Source organism: Rhinatrema bivittatum, chromosome 2, assembly GCF_901001135.1.
Source record: "Rhinatrema bivittatum chromosome 2, aRhiBiv1.1, whole genome shotgun sequence".
NCBI lineage: Eukaryota > Metazoa > Chordata > Amphibia > Gymnophiona > Rhinatrematidae > Rhinatrema > Rhinatrema bivittatum.
This window is the reverse complement of record NC_042616.1, coordinates 249,810,362-249,830,137: the sequence shown is the minus strand read 5'-3', so window position 1 is coordinate 249,830,137 and position 19,776 is coordinate 249,810,362. Positions and strand designations below refer to the sequence as shown.

Sequence of the window (19,776 nt, the reverse complement as noted above, 5' to 3'; positions counted from 1 at the left end):
TGCTGGTCCTCCTCTACCGCGGCTATCCGGCCCTCCGCGATCTCAATCCGGTTTCCAATGCCTCCTAACGACTCTTTAATGGTCGCAAAGTTTTCGGCAATCCCCGCAAAATTAGGTTCAAGCGCTTCCACCACGGCCGCCGTCATTCGGGTGATCGCAGCTTCATCAATGCCAGCGTTTTCAGGCTCTTTCGCGCCGTCGGCCATTTTGGGCTCACTGCCACCACACTTCAACTTTTCTTTCTCCTTTCGTGGCGGTCTTGCCGACATACCCTTCAGCCTACAAAGCTCCTGGTGGGTGCTTAGAGTCTTCCGCAATCTTTCAAGATCTTCTGGCAGCGCGGAGCCGATCTTTAACACTTCAAATTGTTAGCTTTTAGCTGGCTCACACCCGGAGCTCTGGAGAGCACGTCTCACCAGGCTAGTGCATCACGTGACCTCCTCTGTTTCCTGTCTTTTAGCCAGTTTGCAATCCACGAAAGGTGTTCTCAAGCAGTCACCAATGCACGAGTCTCCTCTGGTTTTTTCCTTGCGAAAAGATGTTTTGCTCTCTTTCTCCTTTCAGCTACTCAACATACTTCTTGCTCTTGTTTTTCTTTATTTCTCTTCCTTCGTTGAAATATTTTTTATTTTGTCTTTTCCCGATTCTCCACAAAAATAAAAGATGTTTGACCTAGCCTCAGCTCTCTTCATGATGGCAGACAGTAAACTGGGCTTCAAAGGATTCCCATGCTGCTCCTTAAGATTTCTTTATCTGATCAACACAACCACTATGTTTGCTGCTTAGGCCTGTCACATGATGTAGCTAACTGCATTCCTGTGCCCACATGTCTCCCAGGCCCAGAAGATGAAGAAGTTACCCGCCAAAAGAATTCATTTCTCAGGCCTCTGGGGGACTATCACCAAAATCAAAAAAGGCAAAATCCTCTAATGCTAGGTGTCATAACTTGGAGAAGTCTTGGTGCAGGTGCCATTACCCTTCTAACAAAGAGGGAGAGAAATTGCATTCTTCAGCAGCAAAACATGCAGGAGCCAAAGCAGGCCTTGTGGGTGCTGGCAACTCATCAATGCATAGAAGATGTCTGGGCACTATCACTCTTTGGTGCAGAAATGTTTTTGGTACCATCAACAAGTAAAGTTACAATATCCTTGTCAGCGCCAACAACTTCTTGGCACTGAGATACAAATGTCAGCTGTATTCAAACAAAACGTTAGTTCATTCTGAATGTACTCCTGCGAAACAGTCCATGCCAATTCTAGTTCCAGAATCGGATTGTTCTACTGGGATTCCTCTTTCAAAACAGAAGTATCATATTTTCATGAGAAAAATAATCATAGAATTCTGATGATGAAAAGTCCACCAGTCTTCCATCTGATCTCTCTCCACAGCCTTCCAGAAGTACATGTCTGCTAGAGAATGTCATCTGCTTTTCTCCAAAAAAAAAAAAAAAAAATGGCAAAAGCAATTCAGTTTACTTCACTGAAAGAGGCAGAACCTAGAGAAGATACATTTGGTGAGCTAAAATATATTCAAGTTTCAAAATTAGGAGTAACTATAATTGTTCATAGAGTACCACAGAATTTCCAAATAAGAATAAAGCAGACTCCCTTGTCTATATTATCATTGTCAAGGATGTTAAATCGGAATTACAAAGTTCATCCATGTCCTGTGGTCATCAAAAGGTACATCTTCCTCATGAGTCTGTAGTAGTAGAATCAGCTTTGAAAAAAGCAAAGCATTACAAAACACATTCTAGTACCCCTCCAGGTAAAGATGCCAAATTACTGGACATCATGACAACATAGCTGATTGGAAAATATTTTTAACATTTAGGATAGCTGCCCATCAACTGTATACAATACACGTATAATTCCTTGCAAAAGCTGTAAGACATGATCCAGCAGTTTCCTTCAGACTCCATAGATCATTTTGCTCCTGTTTTGCAAGAAACAGAAGAATATAGGAAACATCTAATTTGATCAGCTTTGTGAGGCATACAATACTACTTCCAGGATATCTACTCTGTTGGAGCCAAAAAGCTAGCATGATTGTGGGCTTCAGGTCTTCACGAAGATTAACAATAGCAGGCACTATGAATGTGTTGTATCCCATCCCAACACCCAAATACCATGACAAAGAACAAATGACACAAATTTGGATATAAAAGGCCGCAGTTTTATTCTTACACTCTTCATAACTACTTTTCCCTAGATACATGAGCCAACTGATTACCCATGGCCACTGCCATATCACAGACACCTGGCCATCTGCTGTGAATCAAGCAAGAAGGCCTTCATTAAGCTGATCCTGTTACGCCCGTCTGTCGCAGACTGCTGCGACCTCTCATGCTCACCTTTTTTTTTCCCCGCACTGTCAATCCTAGGACGAATGGCGGCCACCGCCAACCTCCCCGGCGTTCCCGGAATGGCGTGGGCACTGCCGACTGCCATCTTGTTTCCAGAATCACCTAAGACGTGCGCGCAAGGGCATCCTTTGTACACGTCATGGCAGGAACCTCGGGGGCATCCCCTCCGTATGACGTTAACTCCCTGCTGTACTTAAGCCGACTGGCCCTGTGCTTCTACGAGTTAGCAAGAGGAAGGTTAGCAGAAGGAAAGCAAGAAAGAATGTCTGATTTACTGATATTGAGCAACAATTTGTTGTGACTAAGCCAGGTTTGGATAGTAGATAGCAGAGAGAAGCAAATTGTCCAGTTAATGTCCAAGAAGATTTTAGCAGAAAATGAACTGAATATCATCTGCATATAGTTTGTAGTGTACCCCAGCACTCGCAAGCACTTGACATAATGGAGTAAAATAGCTGTTAAAAAGTGCTATAAAAGGGCAGAGTCTTGAGGTACATGAGATGGAAGAGTGAACCAAGAAGAGAAGTGAGAGTTAATGACATTCTGTTGAGTGCAATGACATAGGATTTAAACCATGAGAAAACATTGCCTGAGAGACCCAGTGAAGAGGGGAGTCATAGAAGAATAGAGTGGTTAATAGTCTCAAAGGCAGAAGATATATCAAGTAGAATTAGCATAAATTCTGTGCTATATCAAAGCTTCGGCGTACTGTATCAAAACTAGAAAGGAGTGTTTCCGTATTTTGGAATTTGCGAAAACCAAATTGATATTGATCTAATATGGAATGAATATCAGTCAAATAAGATAATTGGTGTAGAACAACATTTTCAATGATTTTTGCCAAATAAGATAAAGATGAAATGGGGGATGGTAATTAGAAAAAATTGTTGGGACCACAGAAGGCTTCTTTAAGATAGAATGGACAGTTGCACATTTTAATGAAATTTGCTTCACAGCTTTTTTTGTTTATTCAGTATGTTTGTCTTTTCCTGAGTGGATTAGTATCATTAGTCTTTTATAGTTGCATTTTTTGTGTTGAGAGGCTTCAAGGGCACTACCTATATTTAACATTCTGTCTCTATTACAGCAGTAAAAGTCATGAAGGGGATAAATTCAGCTCTGCTCCACCTTCTTCTCCTCTGAGAAAACAGGAACTGGAACATTTGAGGTAGGTTTCAGAAGCATTTAAAGAGCTTTTGTATTTTTTATAACTTTTTATTTTTGTAAATGAACATTTTGAACTTCCAGATGTTATAAACTAGTATTTATTTAGTTTTGTTTATATTCCGCCACATCTATTTCTCTTGTACTTTGGAATTTCTGTATTCCACTGGTTGTCATCATTCCATCAGGTTTCTGTGATGCCTGTTATGTCTGCATTCTCACTCATCTCCTTACACTACAATTCATTGGTTTTTTTTTTATTCAGGCTTCTTGCACTGGTATAAAGACCCTTCGGTCCCTGTTTTTCATGGTCATACTCTATCTGTCCTTTGTAATTTTTCCTGTAATTTTTTCTTCAGGTAACTAGAAATTGTTCCTGGAAGTCAGTACTTTATTTAACTGCCTCTCATCCTCTTATTCAGGGAAACCTATTATTTCTGGGGGATCCATAGCATCTGTAATCACAAGACTTCAAACCCCCCTCTCCCGAGTGATGGTCTGCTTTCTTCCACAATTTAGTTTGAAAGCTGCCCTGTGTCATGTTTTATTTCTAAAGCCAGCAGCCTGGTTCCATCCTGGTTAAGGTGAAGGCCAATAGGTTCCCCTTTCCCCAGAGCATTCCCCAGTTTTTTAAATCTAAATCCTCTTTCCTGCACTGTTCTTATCCACGCTTTGAAACTTAAAAGCTCTGCTTGTCTCTGTGGGCCTGGAGAATGCTACTTTTAAGGTTCTGGATTTCAATTTCTTTCCTAAGAGTTTTCTAGACCCTCTCTGTTGTCCTTCCCTATGTTGTTAGTACCAGCATGTACCACAACACCATACTCCTTCCAGCACTTCTTAAAATTCTGTGTGCATGATAGATCTGCTACCCTCGTACCAGGTAAACAAGTCCCCATTTGATCTACCCAGCTGTCTAGGTTTTTGATAACTGGATTTCCAGCAACCACTGCGGTTTTAACTTTGCCTTCCTGAGCTTCAACCACACATATCCTTGGTACCAGACAATAATGCATCACTTGCATAGCTGGTCTTTTTCTGCAGGATCACTTCCTGCTGTGCAAGGCTGATGCTCTCTTCCCCTCTGACTTTGATCCTAGGGCTGCCAGAATGGAAGTGAGACTGTTCTACAATGTTGCTGTAGGCCTCTTTGATATTCCTCTCTATGTCCCTAACCACCTCCAGATCTGCAGCTCTTACGTCCTGGAGGAATGGGGGATGGTAATTATGTTTAGGCGCATCCTATTCTCTGAGTCCTCTAGCTCATCACTGAGCTCTGTGTTAGCCAGTTGTAAAGCCTCTGATCCCTTCTTCAGGACCTCTGCAGGTCCTTCTGCTGCTTGTGTCTTCGATGCAACTCCCAACTCAGTAGTCTCAGAACAAACTCCCAAAATGCTTTCCAAAACCTCACCATTCTTATCTCCCAGTTTTGGGTTTTTTTCAGTTCTCTGAACCAGCATTTCATCTTGGCACGGGATGTGCCGCACGCTGCAAGGCCTACATTCTCCCCCTTGCTCACCACCTCCAATTTCCAAGGGGCCTGCTCTTGAACCCACGTGCACGTCTTTCAACCACTTCGATACTCCTTTTCTGGTGCTAAAGTAAGATTTTATTTCCGCAGTTTTCCTCTGTGTCACCATTCTCTCTGATTTTCATATGTCTGAAACCTCTGCTGAGCTTGGCCGAAGGATTACTTGGCATATTTTAGCTTTTTTTTTTTTTTTTGTCTCAGCCCAGGCCGCTGTACATTTTTATACAGCCACCTGGGACCGTGATGTCACTTCCTCCAGTTTTCTTTTAATTCTAAAGCAAAGACACTGAAACACACTAGATTTTTAAATTCTAAAGGCAAAAGGACACAGGAATAACCAGTTTACCTTTCTCTCCCAAGCTTTATGTTACAAAAATAACCCAGCAAAGCAATACTCAGATCCTGTTCAATCACCACCACAGGCAGCTTCTGTTCTTGGTATTCATTCAGAAGTACTACCTCCATAATAAACAAGATCTGCCAGCTATAGCTACGTGGTCAAGCCTCCAATGCCAGGCAATCTGCCATTTCTCCTCAATTATACTTGGGGTCCAAGAAGGCCAGATGTTCAGCAGTGACTGCACTGGTATTGCTGGGTGTTTAGAACATAGCAGAGCTCTGTGCTTAAGGCATGTGATAGATGGGTGCTAGAGGCAAGTATGCCTAAGACAATCTACTTCCCAAGGCAAAGGTTGAGATGGCATGCCCTTATCCCCCTCCCCCAAGGCACAAGGGGTGCTGAGAGTCCCTCTTGGAGTTTAGATTTGAAAAGCTGGGGGTTGCGTGGGCCAGGGTCCCCAGAGGTGTGGCAGATGGTGCCATTAATAATAATTCTAGGAAGCTGGCAACCCTGCCACAATCCTGGAAACCTTACTACCTGTCTTTCACCCTTCCCCATTATCTAACCCGTGAGGGAGTGGAAGATGGGTGAATGGTGGCGGGTGTGTATGGTGTGCTCTCCTCACTCACGCCACCCCTATATAATCTTGCTCCCTCTCTACTTCTCTCCTCTTTTCATAGTAACATAATCACAAAAATGACAGCTGATAAAGAACAAATGGTCCATCCAGTCTGCCCAGCAAGTTTCTCATGGTAGGAACTGCCACTACATGCAGATTATCCCCATGATTTCTGTTAAGGGCTATAGCTGCCACTCCGTGCAGATAGCCCCATGCCTTATGTTCAGGGTAGTAACTGCTGCTTCATGTAGATTACCCTCTGTTAAGGTTAGTAACAACCATCATTGCAGGTTACCCCCATGCTCCCCTTTTTTCATTTCCAGCATCTAGCGATCCGCAGTATTTATCTCATGCGTTTTGAAATCATTTACTGTTGTCATCCTTTCCATCTCTTCTGGGAGGGCATTCCAGGCATCCACCATCCTCTCCATGAAGAAAGTTTTCCAGATGTTGGTTCGAGTCATCTCCCCTGGAGTTTAATTTCTTGGCCCCTAGTTCTACTGTTTCCTTTCCAACAGGAAAGATTTGAAGTACATGCATTGCTAATACCTTTTAGGTATCTGAAAGGGTCTGTATCATATCTTCCCTTTAGCCTCTCCTTGTAAGTCTTCTGATATAGACCCCACACCATTTTGGTCATCCTTTTCTGTACTGTCTCCATCCTGGCTCTATCCATTTTGAGATATGGTCTCCAGAACTGAGCATAATACTCCAGATGAGATCTCACCAAGAACCTGTTCAAGGTCATTATTACTTCATTTTTCTTACTGGTTATCCTTCTGTCTATGCAGTCCAGCATCCTTCTGGCTTTAGCTATCATCTTGTCACATTGCTTCACCTCCTTCATATTGTCAGACACTATTACCCCAAAGCCCCTCTCTTAGTCCATGCACATTAGTCCTTCGCCCTCCTAATCTTTTGGATTACTGCACATCTTGGCGTTGAATCCAACCACTCTTTAAGCTGTATTAAATCACTTTTCATTCTCTCTGCTCCTTCAGGCATGTCTACTCTGATTCATTTCTTAGTATCTGCAAAAAGACAAATTTTACCTTCCTTCCCCTCTGCAATGTCGCTCATGAATATATTGAAAAGAACTGGTTCCAAAACTGATCTTTGAGGCACTCCACTTCATACTGTTGTTTTTTCAGAGTAGGTTCCATTTATCATTACTTGCTGTCTCCCATATATCAACCAGTTAGTAATCCACTTGACCGCCTTGGCACCCACTCCCAAGCTTCTCATTTTATTTATGAGCTTCCTATGTGGACCGTATTAAAAGCTTTGCTGGAATCCAAAGTGTAAATCACATCAAACATTCCTGAACATACCCAGATCAGTCCAGCAAGCAGGTTTTATTCATCCTGACCAGCAGATGGAGGTAGAGAACAAAACTTTGGGCTCTGATATAGGAGAGTGCCACCTGCAGTCCCTCAGTATTTCTCTACCTCCAGCAGATGGTAGAGGTGCTAACCCTGCAGTCCTGACTGACTGGATATATTAAGGAAAATTGCTCCCCGAAATGACAGGCTCCTGCAGAAGGGGCATCCCTCGGGTTGAGCTGGGCGAATGGGGGGTTGGATGCCCCTGGCCAGCTTCAGCCCACGACTCCGGGACCACTGAAAGCCAGTGGTCTGTTCCCTTGGTAGGCCCGAAATCCCTCCACTGGCCCAGGAGCAGGGAAGTGCCCTTACTTTTCTTTTGTGCTTTTCTGTGTATCTGGGCCTTTAAGTTTAAAGTTTTGTTGTTAAAAAAAAAAAAAAAAAAGTCACCGGCAGCTGTCTGCTTTTGCAACAGCAGATGCAAGTGAGCAGTCTGAGCGGCCTAGCAGGCAGACATCTTGGTGGGATCGTCGGGTGCAGGCCGGGCAGTAAGTGGGCAGATCGGGGGATTATTAGGAGGAGAGTGGTCCTGGTCGGTACAGTTTCACTCCGGTGGGGGCTGGCTGCACTCCCGATCGAGCCGCGTGGTTTTCAGTCACGGCAGCGGCCTGTTAAGTGTGCCGGCGGGAAACTCTTGGGGCAGTGCGCCCTCTTCAGGGTTTGACAGCTGCCGCATGGTGCGCCCCTCCCCCTCGCGATCTGGACTGTGTGGAAGCGCGGCAAGCATAGGATTTGCCTGTTGGTTTTTTTCTTTTTGCCTTTATTTATTTTTTGGTGCTTGCTATGACAGACAAGCAGCTCAGGGAGACCTGTAAGGCCTGTGGCAGCCTGACGGTCTGCCTGAATGACCTCCTCTGCATGGAGTGTGCTGGGGGGGGGGGGGGGGGGGTCTGACAGGCAATCAAAGCCATGGACCGTGGAGGTGGCGCTTGGGTCACAGGAGGGAGTGGCTATGGCCACAGAAGCGAAGCCGGATAGGGGAGCTTCCCCCAGGGTTCCAGGGGGGTCCCCGCCGCTCCTGTCTCCCATGATTCGACCAAGGAAAAAAGGTCTAGATATCTCTGACTCTAGCAGCCCCAAGTGCCCTTCGGGGACCTTTCACCCGAATTTGTACTTTTGCTGCACGAAGCCTTCCTAGCTATGAAGGCAGGTAAGTGCGGGGTCGCAGAAGTTCCGATGGGATCGGCAAAGTGGGGGAAGGTCCCCTCTAAAGGCTCCGTGGGCCCGTAAATTCTACCTCCCGAGGGATGGCTAGCGCAATTGGAATCGGACTCGGAAGACTCATATGAGTCTAAGGAGGAGGATGTGAGGTATCCTCGGAGGCTGATCGGGAGGGGGACCCGATTGGGGGTCTCCCTCTGGACCCAGGGGATGCTAAAACGGAACAGGGGTCTTCGGACGGTCCCGAGGCTGAAGGCGATGATCCACGGATGATCCGTTTTTTCAAGAGAGGAGTTTCACCCGCTTATACCTCTGATGTGAGAAGAATTGGGGATTAAGCTCACCCTGGAGGATTCAGATGCTGAAGGGATTAATCTGGTTCTAGATGGCCTACGGAGACCCCCCAGTGCGTTCCCTATTCCGAAGAAAATCCAGAAGTTGATCAACCGGGCGTGGGATTCCCCCGACTCGGGCAGGGCGATGTCCAAGCTTTATCCACTTCTGCAGGACCATTTGGATGTTCTCAGCAATGTCGGCAGTCACTAAGAAGACCTTTATCTCGGTTGCTGGACCTTTCCGTCCTGAGGGATGTTCAGGATTGGACGTGTATCTCAATTGAGCGTTTGAGGTCCTGGGGCTCGGCCTGCGAGCGGCAGTCTGTGCAAGTCTGATTCAGCGGGCCTGTTTGTGTTGGATCCAGAAGCCGCAGGAGCAGTCGACCTCCGGGATTCTTTCCCCAGTCCAGGCAGCCCACCTGGAGGCGGGGTTTGCCTATGGTGCGGATGCCTTGTATGACCTGGTGGAACCACGGCCCGCATTATGGTGTCAGTGGTGGCGGCTAGACGACACTTGTGGCTATGTAACTGGTCAGCGGACCTGTCATCAAAATCGCAGCTCTGTAATCTGCCCTTTCAGGGGAAACTACTGTTTGGTGAGGATCTCAATCATCTGATGAAGTCACTGGGAGAGACAAAGGGCAATAGGCTGCCAGAGGATTGAAAGTCTGACCGGAAACTTTCTCCTCTCTGCCTCACTTTTGGGAGTCGAGGCGTTTTTGTCAGCCGAGTTCCTCGGGGGTCTTGGCCCCACGAAGTCCTCGCACAGGCAACAGGCCTTTCAGGGGTCTGGAAGGTCATCTAGAGGCGGATTCACCCAGGAAGCGGATGGCAATAAGTTCTCACAATGAGATCCAGCAGGTCCATTCCTCATCTCTGGTAATCAGGGGCAGGCTGGCCCAGTTCTACGGGGAGTGGACCAAGATAACCTCCGACCGTGTTGAGAGATGGCTACGCCTTAGAATTTTCTCACCCTCTGCGGTCGGTGTTTCTGGAGTCACGTTGTCTTTCCCAAAGCAAGCGAATGGCAGTCCAGGAAACACTTCAGCATCTATTAAGTCTGGAGGCGGTTATGCCGGTACCAATGTCCGAACAGAGGCAAGGCAGATATTCCATCTACTTCGTGGTGCCCATGAAGGAAGGCACGTTCCGCCCTATCTTAGACCTGAAGAAGGTCAACCAGAGTTTGAAGGTACCACGTTTTCGGATGGAGATGATGTGCACCGTAATTGCAGCGGTACGGGGAGGAAAGTTTTTGGCATCTCTGGATCTCACCGAGGCTTATCTGCATATCCCCATCCATCAGGAGCACCAATATATTTCTCAGATTCATGGTTCTGGGACAGCACTATCAGTTTCAAGCGCTTCCTTTCGGTCTGGACACTGCCCTGTGGACCTTTACAAAGGTGATGGTAGTAGTGACAGCGGCTCTGCGACAGGAGGGACTTCTGGTACACCTGTACTTGGACGACTGGCTGATCCAGGCAAAGTCACTAGAGGAGTGTGTGCAGTCCATGGACCGAGTTTGGTCACTCCTGGAATCTCTGGGCTGGGTCATAAATGTGCAGAAGAGTCATCTGGTCCCCTCTCATTCCCTTGAATACTTGGGAGCCCGTTTTGACACCCAGCAAAGCAGAGTGTTTCTCACAGAAGACAGGGTGAACAAGATTCAGGGACAGATAGCATGTCTGCTGCGTCTACAGGAGCCGAAGGTCTGGGATTATTTACAGGTCCTGGGCTCAATGGTGTTCATATTGGAACTGGTGCCCTGGGTGTTTGTCCACTTGAGGCCGCTGCAGAGAGCGGTGTTGTCCAGTTGGAATCCTCTGTTGCAACAATATTTTCTGCCCCTATCTCTGACAGAGCTGGCCAGATCCAGTCTGGCCTGGTGGATGACACGGAGCAATCTGGAGAAGGGAATGTCTCTCTAGGTCCTGGATTGGGTGGTTCTTCAGCCACTGGAGAGAGTCTGGGGCGATGGGGCTTGATGCCCTGGTATGTCTGTGGCCGAACGGGGTCCTCCTGTATGTCTTCCCTCCGTGGCCAATGATAGCCGAAGGTGCTCAGGCGAGTAGAGGGTCACGCGGGGTCAGTGATAATGGTGGCTCCAGACTGGCCTCACCGCCCGTGGATCCGCATCTGGTGCGTCTGGCAGTGGACGGTCTGCTACGCCTGACCCACCTACCGGATCTCCTTCGTCAGGGTCCTATATTTTCCAATCGGGAGGATTGCTTCTGGCTCACGGCCTGGCTTTTGAGAGGAGGCGATTGCGTGTGAGAGGGTATTCAGAATCTGTAATTATTACGCTTCTCCAAGCGTGACACCCTTCTACCTCGTGAGCCTATTCCAGGGTATGAAAGGTGTTTGAGGCCTGGTGTGGACAACAGGGATTGGACTCTCTTCAGGTTTCGGTGACCCATATTTTGTCCCATTGTTCCCTTCGAGTCCAGGTTTCCGCTTTGGGCTGTCTCAGAGGGAGAATGCAGGAGAAGGCCTTGGCTTCTCATCCGGATGTGGTGTGTTTTCTACGGGGAGTCAAGCATCTCCGTCCACCTCTGCGTCGCATTTGTCCGGAACGGAACCTCAATCTCGTGTTGCAGGCCCTTTGCGAGGAACCTTTCGAGCCTTGAGCCGGACATCTTTGAAGATCCTTACTCTGAAGACGGTCTTTTTGGTAGCTATCTGTTCGGCTAGAAAGATTTCGGAATTGCAGGCGCTTTCGTGCCGTGATCCGTTCCTCCGGATATCGTCGGATAAGGTGTCCTTGCGAACGGTGCCTTCATTTCTTCCTAAGGTGGTGTCAGTTTTTCATGTGAACCAATCAGTGGAGTTGCCCGGGTTACCAGATTGGGATAGGGATCCCTTGATGGGTCGGGAGTTTCATCTTTTGGATGTGAGGCGAGTGGTATTGCATTACTTGAAAGTCACTAACGCTTTCCGTCGTTCGGATCATTTGTTCGTCCTGTTCAGGGGAGCGCGAAGAAGGGCGAAAAGGTGTCTAAGGCGTCTTTGTCTCGTTGGGTGAAAGAGACGATCTCTGCAGCTTATGTATCCAAAGGAAGAGCGGTTCCAGTGGGGCTTAGAACTCATTCGACTCGATCTCAGGCGACGTCTTGGGCTGAGTGTCAGCTGGTATCTCCACAGGAGATCTGTAGAGCTGCGGTGTGGTCCTCATTGCACACTTTTACCAAGCATTATCGTTTGGATGTGCGGACCCCGGAGACTACCCCTTTTTGGGGAGAGTGTTCTTTGAGCGGGTCTTTCGGGTTCCCGCCCAGTATAAGAGGGCTTTGGTACATCCCGCTTGTCTGGACTGATCTGGGTATGTTCAGAAAAGGAAAATTGGTTCTTACCTGCTAATTTTTGTTCCTATAATACCACAGATCAGTCCAGAGGCCCGCCCTGAGGATCTCTGCCGAAAGACTGCTTGGTCTACTGCTGTAGTTATTTGCAAAGCAGATTTGTCATTTTTTTGGCTTCGAGTTCTCGGTTTAATGTGTTTTCTGCATTGTTATCTAGTTGGTCAGGGGTATCCATGTTAGGAGCCTCGTTCGCTCTTTATTTTACTTACCTTGGCTTGGGTATCGATTAATACTTAGGGACTGCAGGTGGCACTCTCGTATATCAGAGCCCAAAGTTTTGTTCTCTATCTCCATCTGCTGCAGGAATGAAGATTAGCAGGTAAGAATCAATTTTTCTTTCTTCCTTGATCCAGTTCTCTTTACACCCAATCAAAAAAATCAATCAGATTTGTCTTGACAGGGCGTTCCCCTGGTGAATCCATGATGCCTCGGGTCCAGCAACCCCACCAGATTGTAGATAATCCGCTATTCTTTCCTTTAGCATAGTCTCCATTAATTTTCCCAACGCTAAGGTGAGGCTAACTGGTCTGCAGTTTCCAGCCTTCTCTGAACCACTCTGGTGAAGCAGGACCATAACTGAATTTCTGCACTCTTGCAGCACCACTCCGTTTCCAGGAATCTATTGAACGGGTCTTTCAGTGGACCTTCCAGCACATCTTTGAGCTCCCTTAATATCCTGGAATGTATTTCATTTGGCCCCATGGCCTTGTCCACTTTGTTTTCCTAATTTTTCCCATGCATTCTCTTCTGTAAATGGGGTTGCATCTACCCAACTCTCATCCACGGTCTTGTCAACCAGGATCATCTTTATTTATTTATTTATTTTATTTGTGGTTTTTTATATACCGAAGTATAGCGTTTTGCCTTCACTCCGGTTTACAGGATAACAACGTAATACATACAAATAACTTATAACTGTATTTAACATTCATATAGTATAACCTTATTTAACATATTAGAAGAGAAATTTATATGAAAGAGGTAATCGACACGAGGAGTAAATATATGATATTCATTAATTATTATGTGGAACGAATAGCAATCTGAGCGGTAGAGGGTTGATGTAGGATATGGGTAAGAGTAGGAGCTCGGGGCATGTTAGGTGCTACAGGTAAAGACTTGAGAAAGGTTGGAAGAGGATGAGGGATGAGGGCAGAGGGCAGAGTAGGGGGGGTTGGGGGAGAAGGGAGATGAGACAGTGTTTAATAGAAAAGGATCGTCGAAGGAATGGGGTCTTTAGTGAACACCGAACTGATGTATTTGTTTAATTTTCCATTATTTCTTCATCTTTCTCCATACATTGCTCCTTGTCGCCTTTCAATTTCTCTATATCACCCTGGGCCTTCCCTCTTTCTCAGATTATATTAGAAAAATGTTTTGTCATCTCGCTTTACCTCTTTAACAATCCTTTCGTCAGCTTGACCTTTTGCCTTTCTGATTTCTTTTCTTGTCCCCTTTTATTCTCTCTCACCTCTACCTTTCCTTTCCTCCCCCATGCTTCCCTCTCCTCTCATTTTCGCTACCTTCCCCTTTTCTTCCCCTTCTTTTCACTCACCCCTTTTCCCCTTCCTTCTCATCCCTCTCATTCACAGCTGCCTTTGTTTTTCCTTCCTGTCCCTTTCTCACTCATACGTATGCCTTTCCACTTCTCTTACCTCTGACACATAGCCCCCTGGCCTTCCCTCCCTCCCCCCTCTCACATCACCTGAACTTCCCTCTCTCACATCCTCTGACATACCCCTTTCTCTCCTTCTTCTCTCATTCACATCCCTCTGCCTTTCAGTGTCTTCTCACCTATGCAGGTCTTCCTGCCAAGGGGGGTAGGTAGGAACCCTAGCGGCACCTAACCACATCACCATGTGGGACTTCTTCCTGCTGTGGAGGATGGAAACGCTTTCAGCACATCAGCCATTTCCACACTGTGGTCTTGTTCTTTGCTGCCACCCCCAAAATTTGGTACCTGAGGCAAACGCCTCACCTTGCCAAATGTTGCAACCATCCCTGTTTAGAGGGAACTAACTGGGAATCCTATATTCTCTGCTACCCAGGATGATGGAGTACAAGGGAGGAAGACAAAAAAGGTTGTCCTGAATAAGGGGAAATCTTGCAGCTGGTTTCAGTCTGTGGCTGGCCGCTGTGTTGTATCCTTAACACTGTGGACAGAACAACTGGGAAGACTGGGTAGCCTTTTTCTGCCATCATCTATTAAGTTACTTTGAGTGTGTTGTCATACTCTTTATGCATTTAAGCTGTGAATGTTTTTTGTGTTTGCTGTTTCCTTTTGTTTTGCAATCAGTGTATCTTAGTAGAAGACACTTCCCAATTTCTGTACACATACATTGCTAAGTTTTGGTTTGTGTTTTTTTTTGCTATTACCAGTTGTTTCATTCATTGTCTGTATCAGTTCATAATTGTTGTTTCAGGCCATAGTTGAAGCATAAAAATTGTGGCTTCATCATCAAGTAAGCTTATGTGATATCTTTAATAGTATTTCCACAAATGGGGAAATTCCATTAGGATTGTTAATTTTCATTATTTTCTTGTTTCCGGATAGTTGTAACAAATTAGACAACGGATTGGGGAAACCCGATAATGTGAATGTTAATAGAAGGTTATAACATTTGATTGGTTGTTTTTTTAATTTTTAATTTATCAATTTTACAATTTTACAATCAAGTACAGCCTTGAAAGAACAGAACTTATATGGCTTAGGAAATTTAAAACATTTCAATCTTCCATATATGATATAGTAAACATTCAGAAGCCATTATATATCAAAGTCCTCAAAGTGAGGGTATCTAATAACATATGAAAGGCTTATTTTACAAGCAATCACCAAACAAGGAATTCTAGCTATCCCGACTGAGTGGAGTTACAATTTCTCAATTTCAGAGATCATCACAACATCAAAGGAGTCACCAAACCACATCCATCGGCAACACTTCGATCAGTTATAAATTTTGTGAGCTGTGATGGTTGGAAGAAAATGTATTTTACGTTCTGATACATAATAAGACATTTACAAGGGAACCTCAAGGTAAATGAGGCTCCCATTTGTAATATTTTTGGTCTCATGATTAAGAACTGCTTTTGTCTTTTTTGGGTATCCCTGCTTACATCGGGAAATATCTGAACATTCAGTTGGCAAAACTTTTATTTGTGATTCCTAATACCCATTCCTTATCTGTGTTTATTAAAAAGGACACAATCATAGTAGCGGGTTGGACTGATAAAGAATCCGAAGACTCAAGTATTTCAGATACATTCAAAGGAGTTAATACATGAAAATCCTGGCCTTCCTTAGGGTTTATCTTCCATGAAGGAACATAATAAATTTGCGTTAATGGTGGAAGTGCATGCTGAGGGATTTTTAAAACTTCCTTAGCATATTTATTCCACATCTCCTTTGCTGAGGTTAATGGCATTTTCGGAAAATTAACCAATCTTAGATTTTTCCCACATAGCTGATTTTCAACTCTTCTCATTAAATACTGGTTTTCCCTAATTATAGTTATATTTTGCTCATTCAATTTCAATATATCTTGGCTAGTAGACTGTAATGCCCAGTCCCACTTTATATCCGCCTCTTGTATCTTCTTAACTTGAGCTTCATTGTCCAACACTTTTTTTGTTGAGGGTTTCAACTGAGAAGTAAAGTTACTATTAAGAATTACCAAAGTTTCCCAAATTGTCTCTAATGAAAAGACCGAAGGTCTTACCAACAGTAAGGATTCCACCTCCAGCTCCAATGAAACTAACAAGGTGTTGTCAGCAACGGCGTGTAGTTGGGGCAGTCCCTCCGTTGTGATTCCTCTGGGGACGCCGCTGCTAGCGGCCTCAATTGCGACAAACTTCAAAGTTGTTCCGAGGCCTCTTCCTTTGTCGCTGACCTCATCAGGAAGGGACAGGGTGACCGTCGAAGTGGCAGTTCTCACTGCCACAGGATTCTCCAGAGGAGTTTTCTGAACCGGGGGTAGTGAGATCACCGAGTCAAGAAGAGAGTCCGATGTCCCCATGCCTTCATGGCTCTCCTCTAGTGACTGCTCCTCACCCGGGTGAGTAACTCCACGCCTAATGTGAGCGTTCATCGGGCCAACCACCCGACTTACTGGAGTAACTTCAGAAGCCAGCCTCTCTCTCGCGCCCGACGTTTATGGGCCGAATGAGACATTAATTCTTAAAGAAAAGACGAAAAACCACGAGGAAAATAGCAAAGACGCTCAGCTCAGCCAGTTCAAGCCGCCATCTTGGATCCCCCATGGTTTTTTCAACATTGGATTGTTTAAAATGGATTTTTTAGTACCTAGCCAGTGTACCAACCAATAAATAATCTTTAAAGCCAAAAAACTAAATCTTCCATTGAATTTAGGGATCTTACATGTTCTCAAGGCCACTCCTAGGTCTCTAGTAGTTTATTAAAAATAAAGTGAGACACTGGGTGAGCAGCAAAATGTTTATTTATTTAAAATATATATAAACCTAAATAATGCAAAATAACTTGTCCACAGTTGAAACACTGTAAAAACTTGTTCAGTTACTTTAGCTGCCACGTATGATGATGATCAGGTCACTAGAAATGTATTGCTTGCCTCAGTGGGTCTGATCCATTTTGAAATGCCAAATCATGGAATATAACTCAAATAAAACCATAAAAGAGAGGAAAAGAGAAGTGTGAGAATGAAAGCCAAACTCATTAAGAAAGATATAAAGGCTGCTACATTTCTGCTCCTCTTGTCAGCCTGTTTTGTTTATACTTTTTTGAAAACTCCTGTAGAAAACTGGCCTATAATATTATAGAGCTGACTTTATATTAGTTCTAAAGAGAGTTGTGGTCTATGTCCCTTGATCAGAGGATTGTCACTTTAACTCCAGGCTAGAAAGATGGTAAAGGAGCCAAAGGGGAGAAATCCTAGTTGCTACAGATAAAAGTACATAGCACCCTAGCCTTGCCTCCCTCACAGATTTGCAGCAGATTCCAGTTAAGTTGGAAGTCCTGGCCACAGTGTCAAAGGCTTCATAGGCAGAACTGATAAGGTGCTTCTACTATTCTGCATTTTTTTACTGCCTGTTGGAAATACCTCAGCTTTTGGACACATTTGTGAAGATAGATAGAACTGGTGCACTGAAATATGGGCGCTAAGCATGGATTCCTGGGAGGCCATTTTTGCGAATGTGTCCAATGTCTTGGGATTCTTCCCTGGTAGTGTGGTGGAGTGTTCCCAAGTCCGTTTTGCTTTAAAGCAAACTTCACCATGTCAGAGTGGTGCAGTAGCTGGAAACCTTGAAACTCAGAGAGGCTTGGACTCTATACTTCAGGTCAAGTCTCTGGGCTACTGGTACACAAGTCTTCTAGTCTCACAAAGTCCTTTTGCATTTCCTTGCAATCCACTGCCATTTAACAACTATTGCTTGAGGAGAATTCAGCTGCATCGTTAAACTTTTCAACTGTTTGTATCCTATAATCCCACTTATGTGAGAATAGCAATTGCCAGTCGTTCCTTGTCCTACTGGCTAGTGGACTATATTGTGCACTGATGTGTTCTAGCTGGCCTTGCAATTACAAGCTCTGTCAAGGTTCATCAAGTCGGAGCCATGGTTTTTTCAGTTGTTCTAAAAGCTGTCTCCTTTGCAGACATCTGCAAAGTTGCAACTTGTGTGTCTATATGCATCTTCACATCCTACTACTGTCTGAACAAGCTCTCTAGAAGTTACAATAAACTTGGCAAGTGGTTTTATGCAGTCTGTTCACCCATTAGCCCACTCTCCGAGGAGAAACTGGGTGCTTTATTCAGTAAGTACTCCACTATGCAACCTTCAACTTGGGATTCCCCATGTGTCATGGCTAATTCAGTCCAGCTTGTTCATAGAGAAAGCAAGTTTGCTTAACATAAATGGTGATCTCTGTAGACACTAGACAGCAGGCTGAATTAGCCATGCTTAATACCCACCTGCCTACCTCCCTGGAGAGTTGACTACCTTGCTAAAGCTAAGCTCTGCAATTGACTGAGGGGCTCACGAGGCAGCACTAGAATTCCTGTGCATGCTCAGTAGTAAAAGCTGTACTGAGCTAGAGAGGGCTTTGTTCAGCACAATCTGATAATGCCACCCACATGTCGTGGCTAATTCATCCTGCTGTGTATGGAGAACCCTGTTTATGGTAAGCAACCTTGCTTTTCTGTATGATGAATCCTATGGGATAAGAAAGAAGTAATAGATAATCAATCTCTGCAACTTTTTAAATACATTGTACGAAACAGAAGGCATGTTTTTATTATTACTCATCTTTTTCAATTAGTTGAATAAAAGAGCTTTCATGATGAATGGTCTTTTTCTCTCTTTTCCATTCCTCAGATCTGTAAAAGTATACATTAATTTCCCGCCTTAGCTTTATGTATACTTTCTGCATCCTGTTGTCACAAGGGAAGATTAACCTTTGCTCTCGTCTTTGCTGTTTGTAGGAAACATTTTTAGTAACTAATGGGAACTTGTTTGGAGAGTGAAAGATTGTTATAGCTATTTTGGTTAAGGCACTCTTTTAGATTTGAAGGATATAATGTTTCTTAACCTAAAAGACTGATTGTATGAGTTTCAGAAATGTTTAGATTGACCTGTAATTTTAGAAACCTAGAAACTTGTGACCAGAATAAGACCATCTATCCTATCTAGTCTGCCCATCCACCCAATTAATTTAGCTTTACAATTCCCATCACTCTTTTAGAGATCCCCTGTATTTATCCCATGCTTTCTTGAATACAGATACTGTTTTAGTCTTCACCACTTCCACTGGGAGGCTGTTGCACACATCCACCACTCTCTCTGTAAAGAAATATTTCCACCTTTCTGTAAAGAAATATTTCCTAGGGTTATTCCTGAGTATACCCCCTTTCAATCTCATCTCATGACTCCTCATTCTAGAGTCTCCTTTCTATTGAAAAAGACTTATCTCTTGTGCATGGAAACCTTTTGCGATATTTGAATGTCTTTATCATATCTCGCCTTCCCTCTAGGGTATACATGTTTAGAACGTAGACCATTGACCATTTTAGTTAGCCACCCTTTGGACTGACTCCATCCTGTTTTATACAGTATTATTAGAACTATAGGGACCTATACAGAGGCAATATCGCCTTCCTTTTTCTGTTGACCAAGTGTGGTTTCACACTTTTTTTTTATTTAGACTTTTATATTCCACTTTTCAGCACTTAGTGTGCTATACCCACAGGGCTTACAATTTAATTTTGTACCTGAGGCAACAGAGGGGAAAGTGACTTGCCCAAGGTCACAAGGAACAACAGTGAGATTTGAACCCTGGTTTCCCTGAGTCATAGCCCTCTGCTCCAACCACTAGGCTACTCAACGTTCTCCCCAGAATTTTAGTGAAAAATAAGAGATTGGCTAGCACCTTGGTAATTAAGATATAGAATTATGCACTTGCTTGTGGAAATGATGCAGTCTGACTTTTAAAAAATTATCCAAGTTTATATTCGTCTCTTCAAATATTTGTTCAAAACAGATTACAA

At 44.5% G+C, this 19,776-nt stretch overlaps 1 protein-coding gene across 6 annotated transcripts in view; it reads left to right on the top strand.

Moving 5' to 3' along the window:
• Positions 1–19,776, top strand: part of CNOT10 (CCR4-NOT transcription complex subunit 10) — a 241,718-nt gene that overhangs the window by 146,947 nt on the left and 74,995 nt on the right. For all 6 annotated transcript variants that reach the window (XM_029589403.1, XM_029589407.1, XM_029589405.1 and 3 more), the window contains one exon: positions 3,453–3,533. In XM_029589403.1, coding sequence (XP_029445263.1) covers positions 3,453–3,533 — 81 coding nt within the window. The remainder of the gene's footprint in view (positions 1–3,452; positions 3,534–19,776) is intronic.